Here is a 15,082-nt window from a genome sequence, read left to right as displayed (position 1 = left end):
TAGGCCTACTCAATAGGTAGTTGCTAATGTAGGCCTAATGAACAGTACAATAGGCCATTCAAGCTAATGCTTTCTCATTTCTGTTCGAATGATCATTTTTAGGTCTGTTAGTTTGATTATTTGGTATTATTCACTATATCCATAACGGTGGGTTTTCCCAGGGAAGAGTACATTTTACTTTGCCATGAACATTTTTAAGTTATCACAAGTGGGGGAATCAATCCCTGATCTGAGATCTAAATGGCTGTTAAATGAGTTCCATGCTCTAACCAAACTAATGCCTCTAAAGTACCAATATAATTATGTTATTGCAATCTGTATTAAAAGGCAAGAAGACTATATTATTGACAAATATAGCATTAAAACCTATAAACCATTCATTGTTAATTATAGAGAACGCTCCGTTAGCTATGCATTGATTTTCCATTGTTAAACTTTCTATAGGAAATACATAGGTGCGTCATAACAAACGTATTCGTGGTATCTGAAGGTTTGGGAATTTTTCAAAACTGTCAAGATTCAGACGGCAGACATCTGTACAGGTAAGAATTATTCAGAAAGTATTTCAATGTCTGATAACATGTCTGATTGTTCATCGGGAGATTGAGCAAAACAGTTTTTAGAGAAACGAATTAGATTCTGTATAATCGATCGATGTGCACATGAATGTGTTTACTATAGATTAATACACAAGCTGCTCAATTTCGGGCTCATGACATAGATACAGTATAAAGTATATATACGTATAAACTACGAAAATATGTACTACAGTACTAAAAAAACGTACACCTTGAGACTAATCTTCTTGTTTATTCTATTGGTTTAACGAATGTTATTCAACAATTCTTCAATTAGCTGTTTTGTTAATTCTGTTTCGAATTCGCACAGAATGAACAAAAGCTATAGTAATGTATTTTCACTGTTTTTAGTTTCTGTGGCAACTCAGTTTGCGCTTCAAATGTGTTTCCTACTTCAAGATTGAATGTGCCACAAATTTCGAATGTTAACATTACTGCTAATGTTTTAATAGTATTTTGTTATTCATAGGATAAACGACAAACTGAAGATTTCTGAGCCTATAAGATGAATACATCTGTAAGTGGATAACATATTATTACTTAAGCTCTGTCTACACTATCAAACTAGTTTGAAAAAAAATGTGTGATGTGCCCAAATATGGCAGTGATATGCCCAAAAATGGTAGTGATATGACATCATCATGTCTATATGGGCATATATCATTTTTTGTCACATAAAGTTTGATAGTGTAGACAAGGGTTTACAGTATAGGCTACAACGAGGAGAACACAACATTCAGTTCTTATTTGTTCTCTACGATGGGTTACATCATTGTTGTAGCAGCCTTGGTATGTTCATAACCAGTCATTAGTCATTTTCTACTGTTGGCCAATATCTAAAAACAAAATCTTTTATTACAGGGGAATATTGAACTGACAAATGTAAATAGAAATGTCGTATCTCATGTGAACAAAGGATATGATGATGGAGAAGTTGAGCGGCCTACCAAACAACCAAGGCTTGTATCGTCTCAGCCTAATGTAGATGACGTCGTCATTGAAACATTATCAACAGTAGACAAAGTTGAGCCACCACAGAAAACTGGATTTTGGACGGTAAGTTTTTTATTTGAATTGTATGTGCTTCTCGTTTCCTTTATCGAAGATTTAATTTACCATGGTCAGACACTCATAGACTAAAGGACTAGTTCCTATCCTGATTTAATAGGCCTACTGGTAGAAAGATGAAAATAAAATGTTGTTTATGTTATGTTGAAATCAATATTATATATATTTGAGTCTTTATAAGTCATCATCCTCAAAAAACTTATTATACCTCACTGAAGAGGTGAAGAGTAAAGAGAGAAATACTGTACAGTACTAATATATTTCTCTCTTTTCTAGTCTGTTGATGAAGCTAAGGAGGCAGCAAGTGACTTTTACACTGACAACAAGAAGCAAACCCATTGGATCATCGCCATCATCTTTACATTACTTTACATCGCCTACTTTGCCTACGCATTGTGGTATGATTATGACGAAGCTGAAATTCTCATTGTGTTCACTTGTATAGCTGTTTTTATTTTTATTTACGCGGTGATTCGCGATAATGCTGGAAGTCAGATCGAGGAGAGCTTAATCAAACCGGCTTCACATAAAGTTGACAATAATTGGAGCCATATAAAATGGTAGGTTTTAAAGTCCACGTGTTATTAGGTTTTATTGAACGATAAATAGCCTAATTAAATAATAGTACAGTAATAGTATAATTTGCATGGATTTTTCCCCTATACCATAATTGTCACTGGTTTGTCGAAATGGAATAGGTCCATAACTTATGGCCTGTCCTTATTCGTGTTTTACAGTATTATAATTACCAGAAAATGTTCTAAAGCATTCAAGCGAAGAGGAATGGCCAGATTTTTTATTTTATTTTACAACATGAGAAGAAACCAAAACGGTGACGCAAACTTGACTGGGGTCCATCTAAGAGTTGCATCATATTGCCTACGTAATATTAATTGTTATGAAAATATAATTATTTGTTTTATTACAGGCCATTGTATATCTTGCTTATGGTAGCATTCATCATCATTTTGGTGTTTTTGGTCAAAGACTCTCCCGAACAGCTCATTTCTTTTGGTGGTTTGGTTATATTTGTCCTGTTTACATACATCTTCTCAAAACATCCAACACAGGTAATAATTAGATTACTCGGGTGGTCGTGGGTTCGAGTCCCCCCCCCCCCCCCCCGAGAATCATATCGATTTTGTCTCAAGTGTTCTCAATATTATGTACCTAGTATAAAGTAGAATGTCGGTAGAGTGAGTAAACATTTGACCAATTAATAAGAATACTGTTGTAATTTTCGGCAATTGAGATAATATAGTTTGACAAATAATTAACTTATTCTGTCAGGTAATATGGCGTCCGGTGTTGTGGGGTCTAACGTTACAGTTTCTCCTTGGACTGTTTGTACTGCGAACTGATATTGGATTTAAACTATTCGACTGGCTCGGAGACAGAGTTACAACTTTCCTTGATTTTTCCAATGCTGGAGCTGAATTTATTTTTGGAGAACTTTACACTAACCATTTCTTTGCATTTAAGGTAGGATGTACATACAAAGCTCTAAATGGACTTGCACCTCAGTATGTTGCTGATCTTCTTGTTCTTTACACTTCGTCTCGTTCACTGCGTTCATCTAATAAACTTCTCCTTCATGTTCCTAAATGGAAACTTCAGACATATGGCCATCGTGCATTTTCCTGTGCAGCACCCATTTTGTGGAATAAACTGCCAATCGACATAAAGACATCTGAAAACATCAACACTTTTAAAACACGACTAAAAACCCATTTTTACACAGAGGCATTTAACTTAACTTTGTCAAGCGCCTTTGAACATTATTATGGATACTGGCGCTATATAAATCTGATTGATTGATTGATTGATTGATTGATGTACAGCAAATAAATAAGATAATTCTTTCTTCTTTCGAATAACACAGTCCATGATAAATTATGAATGATTCCACCGAACTTTCGAATTAAAATAACTATTCATTAAATGCCTCATTATGGTTATTTTAATAGTTCATGATATTTTTGATAGCAAGTTCTGAAGATGTTTCCTTTTTCCTCCAGGTTCTTCCAGGTATTATCTATTTCAGTAGTGTCATCAGTGTATTATACTACATTGGTGCCATGCAGTTTGTTATCGAGAAAATTGCCTGGCTAATGCAGTATACAATGAAAACATCAGCAGGAGAATCACTCAGTGCTGCCGGAAACATATTTATTGGACAGGTAAGTTCTTTTATTTCCGCAACTTTATTTTTAGACTACTATGCCATTGTAATTGTCAAATATACCATGTTATTCGACTATTATGTCATTGTATTCGTCAACTATGCCATTTATTCGTCAACTATACCATTGTATTCGTCAACTATACCATTTTATTCGTCAACTATACCATTTTTTTCGTCAACATCATTTCATTCGTCAACTATACCATTTTATTCGTCAACACCATTTTATTCGTCAACTATACCATTTTATTCGTCAACTATACCATTTTATTCGTCAACTATACCATTTGATTCAGCAATTATACAATTTTATTCGGCAGCTATACCACTTTAGTCGGCATCACCATTTCATTCGTCAACTATACCACTTTATCCGTCAACACAATACAATATGTATGCCTAAAATGTATTTTTTAATTTCACCCTTCAGACCGAAGCACCACTTCTGGTTCGGCCATTTCTAAAAGACATGACCCTTTCTGAGATCCATTCCATTATGACAGGAGGGTTCGCTACAATTGCAGGAAGTGTCCTAGGTGCTTACATTTCATTTGGTGTCGATGCATCGCATTTAATAAGTGCATCAGTCATGTCAGCACCAGCTGCTTTGGCTATTGCTAAATTATTCTGGCCAGAAACAGAAGAATCCAAAATGGTGACTGTAGAGCAAGTTAAGATACCAAAAGGGTAGGTCAGTTTTATTTACATGTCTTTAACATTGTCGTGTTTTAGGCCTAGTGTGCATAAACGAAGTATGCATTGAAAACGTTGAGAAGATTTTCAATGTCTCTCTGGTTCCGAGGATGGGTAATTCTGCATTGTTTTCAAGATTCAATAGATTTTCCATTTTTTAATTTAAATAATATTTTAAACCGACAAAAAATTGTATTTTTATTTGTAATGTTTTTTGTCACTTATATTGAAAGCAGGCCTGCTCAAAATAAGAAAGCAATAAGTGAAATAGATAACTTTTTCTTTTGTTTCACAGTGAAGAACGAAATATTATTGAAGCAGCATCAGTAGGCGCTTCCACAGCCGTCTCACTTGTTGCAAATATTGCAGCTAATCTGATTGCATTCTTAGCCATCTTGGCGTTTCTTAATGCTATGCTTACTTGGCTTGGTGGGCTTGTAGGAATTGAAGATCTTACTTTTGAGGTATTCAGAAATATTCATTATTATTGTTTGTACCCGATACATCTACCCCATTATTCTCTAGAACGCAGCTCAAACCATGTAGTTTTTCTCCATGATGTTCGCGCGAATCGAAAGCGTCAGCTTATACGCATGTGTATTCATTTTTCCATCTTCCAAATCCCTCTCTACGCATGCGTATAAGCTGACGCTTTCGATTCGCGCGAACAAATTCGCCTAGTGAAAAATAGGCTTTAAGGCCCATTTACACTAGGACGATAACGATCGACGATAAATAGATAAACATACATTTTTCATACATGAAACAAAATAAATCTAAAAAGTTTTTATCCTAGAACTGGTAAAGGATAACCATTTATGCTGCCTTTGATGAAAATAATATTTTCACACGTCCAATCAAATGACGTCATGATTAGTAAGAGCAATAATATCGTGACAATACAACGATTTTATTGTGTTTATTGATCATGACGTCATTTGATTGGAATTTTTAAAATAATAACTTTATCAAAGACAGCATAGATGATTATCCTATAGTGATAGAACGAAAACTTTTCTAATTTCTTTTGTTTTATGTAAGCATGGCCTACATGATATCACGATTTGTTTTACACGTATGATATCATCATCTTTTTCTGCTATTGTTTAGTTGATCTGTTCCTATGTGTTTATGCCGCTTGCCTTTATAATGGGTGTAGAATGGGAAGATTGCCGTGAAGTTGCCGAGTTGATTGGAATTAAAGCATTTCTTAACGAATTTGTTGCTTACCTCAAACTTGCGGAGTTCATAGAAGCTGGTAGTATATCAGTGAGTACAATTATTTTTTGCAATATCATTTATTGTTTAGTTTTCTGTTAGTTGGTTTTTGCTAGTACCCTTCTTCTTCCAATTTAGTGCAAACTTCAGACTTAAAGGCTATAGCACTTAGTGTAGTAGAAATTACGATAAATTAAATTCTCAATTTTGTTTTCTAATGATAATAAAAATAGAAGCGGTCCGAAGTTATCGCCACATATGCTCTGTGTGGATTTGCTAGTATTGGCTCCATTGGAGTTCAACTTGGAGGGCTTACTCCAATGGCTCCGTCTCGAAAAGCTGCCTTTGCTACTGTCGCAGTTCGAGCTCTCATCGCTGGATCGATTGCTTGTTTTATGACAGCTTGTATTGCAGGTATGTATAGAGCTGAAAGTAGCCTAGCATACACCAGCACTATTTACTCTAGTTTACAAATTCGAGCAAATAAAACTTCGAGTTTGGTAAGAAAAGTGTAGACCTCCTGTCAAAACTAGTTTGTTTGTTTGATTGATTAAAGCCACTTACGCAATGGTTTAAATAAGAATCCACTATAAACTCTCTCTCTCATCCCGTGTCTTGTGGAAGATCAAAAACACTTTTTTAAATATAGACTCTACTAATTCCCGACACAAGTTTTTCAATTGGATTTTTCCAATTTATCCTTACTTCCTGTTTTGTTTTTTTGTTGCCTCTTTCATTTATTTAAAAATTACCCTATATTAGAGGCCTACATTATGATTTAATTAATAATATTTCTCTGAAACAAAAAGAAAAATAATGTGCTAGCTTTAATTTTAAATAAAAAATATAAATGTTTATTTGATTGACTTGACTGAAATACTTTTTCAGGAATTTTATACGAGGAAAATATTGAAATGGTAATGAATGGGACAGCGATTGCACAAGTTACATAGTCTTGAAACATAAAGTTGGAGAAGCCTTATGGATGAAGATCTGAAATGAAAGTGAATGAATGAATGAATAATCGTGGTATAAGGCGATTCTGAATCCCCTCTGTAAACTTGGTATGAACAGGGAAGAGTGAAATTATTATTGACATTTGATAAACATGTATATATTTCATTGTAGCAGCAATAATATAGTAGTATTATAATGTAAACATACCGTGTTTAAGTAAAACCTTTTTAAATCTATTTTCATGATGCAGAAGTGATAATTTTAAATTAAATACTGTATCACATTAACATTTCTTTTATGTACCCAAAAATCCGGGCGATTTCCGGAAAACAGAAAAACAGCTATTTTAGGGAGGTTTTTTCAATGTAACTCTGTTATTATTTAACCGATTTTTATGGCTGTTTCGGCATTGTTATGCCCACGGAGAATGCTCCATGTTATGCCTAATTAATTACCTAGAATGGCATGTTATTCTTAATTCTTAATTTTAAGAAAGATCATCGGCATTGATTTTTAAAGTAAGATTATCTCATTCGTAACATTTTCTGATTGTAAATTTGTCTCTCAATTTTATTTTCGTGTCCCTGTGCGTAAAATTCATATTAATAATCTTTTAAAAGTGCAGTTTTCTCGTGTTAATGTATGTAAAAACGGTATTTTTTGTCGGGTTGCTCATTCATATAATAGTTTAGTTCAAATGTTTCCTTACATCGATATTTTTAGTTGTAATACTTCTGCTTTTAATGTCATTTTTAATAATATATAAATTTGTTTGTTTTCCTGTTCATTTTTATGTAAATCAAATGTATATTTTATGGCGATCCTGTTTTGGTGTTTTTCTTTACACTGTTGGATCTTGAATAAATAAATACATTTTTATAGCTGTTTCACCATGCTGAAACTGACCAATCAATCTTATGAGGTAAAAAATAATTAGATTGGTTGATATTACTCGTCGGCACACCCCTTAGTTTGGGAAGAAGCTGTCTCTTGAATTGTCAGTGACCTGCTGGTGTTAAAAGATAGGAGACATTTTTCAAAAGCCGGCGAGCAGTCTTAACGTAACAAGTACACTGGAATTGCATTTTCTCTAGAACTACTTGCCCACGAAACTTCATTTTTGTACGAGAGGCAAGGGTTATAATTTGTGATTTGTAATATAAAAATATAATTTGATTTAATGTACAGGATTTTAAGCAAGTAGATTTAAATATATAAAATAGAATTAAGTCAATACTTAACTCAAAGTGGAGAATTTTTTAAGACTATCGGGTATTGAAACTATTTGAAAAAGTAAATACAAATGTAGATAAAACTAAAATAAACAAATAATTTAGTTATTAATTTACGTGGTGGGCGGTAAATCTTTAAGTATAGTATTTCTATACCTCCATGCAGCTGAAAATATTGTTAGTTGATACAATATCTATTTCACCAATGTTAGCTTCCGTTTTTAAATAATATTCAGATTTTACTTGTTTGTTTGTGTGTATCATACGGTATTTGTAAATAATATTAAAATCAAACTTTGTAGTTTTAACGATTCTGCTGCTGTGGAAAGGTATACCAAACTTATTTAAGTACCTTCTTAAGCCGTCAGTGGTCGAAGGTTAGCTGGTATAATAAGTTTGTATTTTATTTCCATATATGCGAGTCAATGCAATTATGAAATAAAACGTTTTATACGAAATAAATATTCTTGTATTTGTTGCATTTTACATTATGTCCACTTTGTAAACTACTGTAGGCCTAACACATTGGATAACGTTTCATTCATTCATCAGTGGAATTTACATTTGTCATTTGCATATAAATATACATAGAATTTTGTCGATAATAATTTGGTATTCATATTCATAACGTTAGACTTTCCCAGGGAAGAGTAAATTTGTCATGAACATTTATAAATTATCACAAATTGGGGAACCACTCCCTGATCTGAGATATGAATGACGATTAAATGATTTCCATGGTCTAACCTTAACTAACTAAGTACCAATAAAATTATATCGTTATTAATACAGTCTGTACTCAAGGCAAGAAGACTATATTGGCAAATGCTGTGGAAATAGCGTTAAAACCTACAAACCATTCATTGTTGTTGTTAGAGAACGCTTCGTTGGCGATGTATTGAATTTTCTTTTGTTAAACTTTCTATAGCACATACAATAGATGCGTCAGTTCAAACGTATACGCGGAATTTTAAAGGTTTGGAATTGTTCAAAACTGAAGAGTCAGACATTGCTACAGGTAAGAATTATTCAGAAATTATTTCAATGGATGATAACATGTAAAGGATTAGAGGGTTGAGCAAAAACAGCTTATAGATCTAGAACGAATGAGATTCCGTATTATAGACGCTGGTACGGTGTGAAGTGCACATGAACGTGTGTAACAGTTGTGTATAGAATATTAACACAACAAGCTGCTCGGGCTCATGACATGGCTACAGTACTTACGTATAAGCTATGAAAATATCCTGTAGGCAGGCCTATGTACTACTAAAAAACGTACATTTTGAGACTATCATCTTGTATATTCTAGTGGTTTAATGCATATTCAACAATTCTTCAATTAATAATAATAATAATAATAAATAACATTTATAAAGCGCAAGAGACAAAGGTTTCAAAGCGCTGTTTTGTTAATTCTGTTTCGCTACTGGTGCCTTATAGGCCTAATATTTTTTCACTGTTTTTTAACTACTGTGGCAACCCCTCTGCACTTCAAATGTGTTGCCTACTATAAGATTGAATGTGCCACCATTTTCAAATGTAAAATGCTAATGTTTTAATAGTGTTTTGTTATTCATAGAATAAACGACAAGCTGAAGATTTCTGAGCCTATAGGATGAATGCATCTGTCAACGTGAGTGGATAACATATTATTTCTTAAGCTCTGTCTACACTATCAAACTAGTTTGACAAAAAACTGTGATGTACCAAAATATGGTAGTGATATGCCCAAATATGATAGTTATATGACATAATCATGTTTATTATCGGCATATCACATTTTGTTTGTTTGTCACATAAAGTTTTATAGTGTAGACAGAGCTTAACAGTACAAAGAGGAGAGCATAGCATTCTGTCAGTTATTATTTGTTCTCTCTACGATGGGCTATTACATCATTGTATTCGGGTAACCAGTCATTAGTCATTTTCTACTATTAAGATAATATTTAAAAACAAAATCTTTTATGACAGGGGAATATTGAATTGACAAATGTCAATAGAGACGTCGTATCTCATGTGAACAAAGGATATGATGATGAAGAAGTTGAGCGGCCTACCAAACAACCAAGGCTTGCATCGTCTCGGCCTAATCTAGATGACGTCATCATTGCAACATTACCAAAAATAGACAAAGTTGAACCACCACACAAAACTGGATTTTGGACGGTAAGTTTTTTATTTTGATTATTTGTGATTTTCTTACACATGACGTTTCATTGTGTCCCGACCAGTCTTTATCGAATACAGTATTTAATTTTCCATTATTATTGACTACTATCTCATAAACGGAACGAGTTGTTCCTATCCTTATTGATTTAATGCTGGTAGCAAGATGAAAATAAAATGGAGTTTATATATATATATATGATATTAAACTCATCATCCTAAGAAAACGTATGCCTAACTTGAAAGTGAAGTGAGAAATACTGTATTAACATTTTCTCTCTTCTAGTCTGTTGATGAAGCTAAGGTGGCAGCAAGTGACTTTTACACTGAGAACAAGAAGCAAACACATTGGATCATCGCCATAATCTTTACATTACTTTACATCGCCTACTTTGCCTACGCATTGTGGTATGATTATGACGAAGCTGAAATTCTTCTTGTGTTCACTTGTATAGCTGTTTTTATTTTTATTTACGCGGTTATTCGCGATAATGCTGGAAGTCAGATTGAGGAGAGCTTAATCAAACCGGCTTCAAATAAAGTTAATAATAATTGGAGCCATATAAAATGGTAGGTTTTAAATACATGTGTTGTTCGGTTTATTGAACGATAAATAGCCTAATTAAATGATAGTAAAGTAATAGTATTATTTGCATGTATCCTAACCCTATATCAATTGTCACTATGGTTTGTTGAAATGGCATTAGGTCCAAGATGAGAAGAAATCAAAACGGTGACGTAAACTGTATCTAAGGGTTGAACCATTATGTTTACTGTGTTTATTAATAATTGTTATAACGACTATAACTAATTATAATGATTATTTGTTTTATTACAGGCCTTTGTATATCTTGCTTGTGGTAGCATTCATCATCATTTTGGTGTTTTTAGTCAAAGACTCTCCTGAACAGCTTATTTCTTTTGGTGGTTTAGTTATTTTTGTCCTGTTTACCTACATCTTCTCGAAACATCCCACACAGGTAATAATTTGAATACCCAGGTGGTCGTGGGTTCGAGTCCCACCTGAGAATGATTTCGATTTGTCGAAGTTTTTTCAATATGATGTACCTGGTATAAGTATTACTACTTACTCGTCAGAGTAGAGTGAACATCTGACCAATTAATAAGAATACTGTTATAATTAAGTAAGAAGATTATGTAGTTTGGTTAGACAAATAACTTGTTCTCTCAGGTAATATGGCGTCCGGTGTTGTGGGGTCTAACGTTACAGTTTCTCCTTGGATTGTTTGTACTGCGAACTGATATAGGATTTAAAATATTCGACTGGCTCGGAGACAGAGTTACAACTTTCCTTGATTTTTCCGATGCTGGAGCTGAATTTCTTTTTGGAGAACTTTACACTAACCATTTCTTTGCATTTAAGGTAAGCTGTGAAAATAAATATAGGATAATTGTGTCTTTCTTCTATCGAACACAGCATGATATTTTTTTATTTGATAGCCTTTTCCTTTTTGTTGTTCTCCAGGTTCTTCCAGTTGTGGTCTATTTCAGTAGTGTCATCAGTGTATTATACTACCTTGGTGCCATGCAGTTTGTTATCGAGAAAATCGCCTGGCTAATGCAGTATACAATGAAAACATCAGCAGCAGAATCACTCAATGCTGCCGGAAATATATTCATTGGTCAGGTACAGGTTGAACAATATTTCAATTATATCTATATATTTTGTGAAATAAATAAATTATTGTGCCACACACTTTGGGTGGAACAATTTTCACGCAACTGCATCAACAATAAGAATGAAAATGTGTTAATTAAAGAGTTAAACACGATATGTTTATTCGTTTTCCAGACCGAAGCACCATTAATGGTTCGGCCATTTCTAAAAGACATGACCCTTTCTGAGATCCACGCCATTATGACAGGAGGGTTCTCTACAATAGCAGGAAGTGTTCTCGGTGCTTACATTTCATTTGGTGTCGATGCGTCACATTTAATAAGTGCATCAGTCATGTCAGCACCAGCTGCTCTGGCTATTTCTAAATTATTCTGGCCAGAAACAGAAGAGTCCAAGATGGTGACTGTAGAGCAAGTTAAGATACCAAAAGGGTAAAGTGAATGTACTTTTATTAAATTAAAAAATAAATTTTTAACATTGTCGTGGCTTGGCCTAGCGTGTCTATCGTGTCAGACATAAACGAAGTTATGCATTGAAAACGTTAAGACTGAAAGAGTTGTCTCTCTAGTTTCGCGGATGGGACGTATTGCATTGTTTTGATTCAACAGATTTTCCAGAGAAATTGTAATTTAGTTGGTATTTACAAAGGTTTTTTGTAACTTATATTAAAAGTAGGCCTAAGAAAGCAATATGTAAAATTGATAACTTTCCTTAGATTAAACTTGGTTTATCTTACAGTGAAGAACGAAATATTATTGAAGCAGCATCAGTAGGCGCTTCCACAGCCGTCTCACTTGTTGCAAATATTGCAGCTAATCTGATTGCATTCTTAGCCATCTTGGCGTTCTTTAATGCCATGCTTACTTGGCTTGGTGGGCTTGTAGGAATTGAAGGTCTTACTTTTGAGGTATTCATTATTATTTTTTGTACCCGATATAGATACCCCAATGTTCTCTAAAACTCACCTCAAACGATTGTCGTATGTTGTATTTCATTGTGAGATTCCAAAGCTTCTTCAGTCGCGCAAGGTGGAAAAAGTTTCGATAAAAAAATTGCTGTAGGCTTATTTTTTAGCAGCATGGCCTACATATATCACGATTTGTTTTACACGTATGCTATCATCATCTTTTTCTGCTATTGTTTAGTTGATCTGTTCCTATGTGTTCATGCCGGTTGCATTTATAATGGGTGTAGAATGGGACGATTGTCGTGAAGTTGCCGAGTTGATTGGAATTAAGGCATTTCTTAACGAATTTGTTGGTTACCTCAGACTTACAGAGTTCATAGAAGCTGGTAGTATATCAGTAAGTTATAATTATTTTACCAATATCAATATTTAATGTTTTCTACGTTTTGCTATAAGTACAGTTACATTCATATTTTAAGTTAAGGGATCAAAAGCTTGAATGTGGTAATCCTGTTTTTCCACACTTTATTGTACTTTTCACTTCTTTTAAAATAATGGTTGTGAATTTTGTTAGAGGTTACTAGGCTTGGGAAATGGCCATAAATTGAATTATCAATTTTGTATAATAATAATATTAATAGAAGCGGTCCGAAGTCATCGCTACATATGCTTTGTGTGGATTTGCTAGTATTGGCTCAATTGGAATTCAACTTGGAGGGCTTACTCCAATGGCTCCGTCTCGAAAAGCTGCCTTTGCTACTGTCGCAGTTCGAGCTCTCATCGCTGGATCGATTGCTTCGTTTATGACAGCTTGTATTGCAGGTATGTATAGAGCTGAAAGTATCACTATCACAGTATAAACACTAGTACAGTTCAGTTCGAACAAACTTGAGTTTGGTAAGAAAGTTTTCATGTGTAGACCTGTCAGTTGATAAACTTCTACAAAATGCATATCTGACCAAACTCACTCTTGTTAAACTCATAGTTGGTAATAAAAGTTTACAAAATTGTCAACTGGTCTACATACCTGACCAAACCCACTCTTGTTAAATTCATTTGGCAACCAAGTTTACAAAGTTGTCAACTACTACCCACCTGACCAAACTCACTCTTGTTAAACTCAGAGTTTGTGTATGGCTTCCCAATAAAAGCTTTTCAATTTGATTTTTTCACTTGATTTTTACTTCCTGAACTTTTTTGGCCTCTTTCATCTTTTATAATGTAATTGCCATATTTTACACTATGATTTATTATAATATTTCTCTGAAACAAAAATAAAATTTCGTAAGAAATATTGTTTAACTTTAAATGAAATAAATAAATGTTTATTTGATTCTTTGATACTTTTTTCAGGAATTTTATACGAGGGAAATCTTGAAAACGTAATAATAAACGGGACAGCGATTGTACCAGTTACATAATCTAGTCTAGAGTCTTGAAACATAAAGTTTGAGAAGCATTATGCATGAAGATCTGAACTGAAAGTATATGAATAAATCATCGAAGAAATAATATGGTACAAGGCAACTCTGAATCCCCTCTGCAAACAAGTCATTATCGACAACATAAATTTGATAAACATGTATATATTTTATATCCTTAGATTTTACCAACAGTAATAATATAGTAGTATTTTAATGTAAAAATAGCGTGTTTAAGTAAACACTTTTTAAAATTGAGAATTTTAAATTTAATGCTGTATCAGTAACTTAAATGCAATAAAGTTGAAAATTATTATTATTTCGTTGTCGTTTTTTCTAATCCTCGAATAGTGTAATATGAAACTCAATACTACAGGTAGCTTTTTAAATTATTTACAGTAGAATGGTATACAAAATATATTGTTGTTATTATCCTCCCTCCTACATAACTACTGTGGGAAAAGACTATGAAAGGTCATTCAAAGGTCATTTAAAGAGATAGAGTGACTCCAACTATTGTAACAAAAGTAAAAATTGTTGTAGCATGGACTAAACAACAATTGTATACATTGTACCATATAAATCACACCAATCTATTTTATATTTATTTAAATTAAAGAATGCAACTGAGCCCCATTTAAGTGACTGTGCATTTAAATGAGAAATTCATAATGGAAATGACAGATATTGATACTGTTGAAGGCTGGATCATCAATTTCCCGATCACTTAGTTTTTTTTCCAAAAGAGAATTTCCGAAACTAATGCAAACAATAAGCAGACTCATTTGCTTTGGATATTCATACAAATTAATGATTTATTTGTTTTTCTGGTCAATATTTTTAAAAAGAATTAACCGCGCAGTTTCTTTTTATCAAATAATTTAACCGCTCTAGTGATCCAATAGTATGTTATCGGCCTTTGTATAATCAACCACAACAAAAAAAAAGAGATGTGTAGTGTTCGTATTCAAATTAGAATTAATTTTATATTTTATACAGTGGTTATACTCCTATA

The 15,082-nt window shown here is 33.4% G+C and overlaps 2 protein-coding genes across 2 annotated transcripts; both read left to right on the top strand.

Annotated features, from left to right (window-relative positions):
• Nucleotides 1-517: 517 nt before the first annotated feature.
• LOC144851457 (solute carrier family 28 member 3-like) lies at nucleotides 518-8,393 on the top strand. The gene is made up of 12 exons (XM_078708948.1): nucleotides 518-542; nucleotides 1,048-1,095; nucleotides 1,440-1,634; nucleotides 1,923-2,206; nucleotides 2,575-2,716; nucleotides 2,937-3,128; nucleotides 3,665-3,826; nucleotides 4,262-4,518; nucleotides 4,820-4,988; nucleotides 5,635-5,793; nucleotides 5,976-6,156; nucleotides 6,631-8,393. Exons 2-12 carry the CDS (start codon nucleotides 1,084-1,086, stop codon nucleotides 6,693-6,695), a joined length of 1,818 nt encoding a protein of 605 aa, XP_078565074.1. The 5' UTR covers nucleotides 518-542; nucleotides 1,048-1,083; the 3' UTR covers nucleotides 6,696-8,393.
• A 418-nt stretch (nucleotides 8,394-8,811) lies between these two features.
• Nucleotides 8,812-14,386, top strand: LOC144851450 (solute carrier family 28 member 3-like). Its single transcript, XM_078708937.1, has 12 exons — nucleotides 8,812-8,949; nucleotides 9,514-9,567; nucleotides 9,906-10,100; nucleotides 10,387-10,670; nucleotides 10,939-11,080; nucleotides 11,293-11,484; nucleotides 11,587-11,748; nucleotides 11,914-12,170; nucleotides 12,478-12,646; nucleotides 12,885-13,043; nucleotides 13,288-13,468; nucleotides 14,000-14,386. Exons 2-12 carry the CDS (start codon nucleotides 9,550-9,552, stop codon nucleotides 14,065-14,067), a joined length of 1,827 nt encoding a protein of 608 aa, XP_078565063.1. The 5' UTR covers nucleotides 8,812-8,949; nucleotides 9,514-9,549; the 3' UTR covers nucleotides 14,068-14,386.
• Nucleotides 14,387-15,082: the final 696 nt, after the last annotated feature.

Source organism: Antedon bifida, chromosome 1, assembly GCF_963402885.1.
Source record: "Antedon bifida chromosome 1, ecAntBifi1.1, whole genome shotgun sequence".
In the NCBI taxonomy this organism is placed as follows: domain Eukaryota; kingdom Metazoa; phylum Echinodermata; class Crinoidea; order Comatulida; family Antedonidae; genus Antedon; species Antedon bifida.
The sequence above is the reverse complement of the archived record's forward strand: the minus strand, read 5'-3'. Positions and strand labels throughout refer to the sequence as shown.

Bases quoted from the DNA above. Each gene is read 5' to 3' on its own strand.
- LOC144851450 (XM_078708937.1), top strand. The intron at 12,647-12,884 runs GTATTCATTATT...GCTATTGTTTAG, and splicing joins TTGAAGGTCTTACTTTTGAG to TTGATCTGTTCCTATGTGTT. The intron at 13,044-13,287 runs GTAAGTTATAAT...TAATATTAATAG, and splicing joins TAGAAGCTGGTAGTATATCA to AAGCGGTCCGAAGTCATCGC.
- LOC144851457 (XM_078708948.1), top strand. The intron at 2,717-2,936 runs GTAATAATTAGA...TTATTCTGTCAG, and splicing joins TCTCAAAACATCCAACACAG to GTAATATGGCGTCCGGTGTT. The intron at 3,129-3,664 runs GTAGGATGTACA...TTTTTCCTCCAG, and splicing joins ACCATTTCTTTGCATTTAAG to GTTCTTCCAGGTATTATCTA.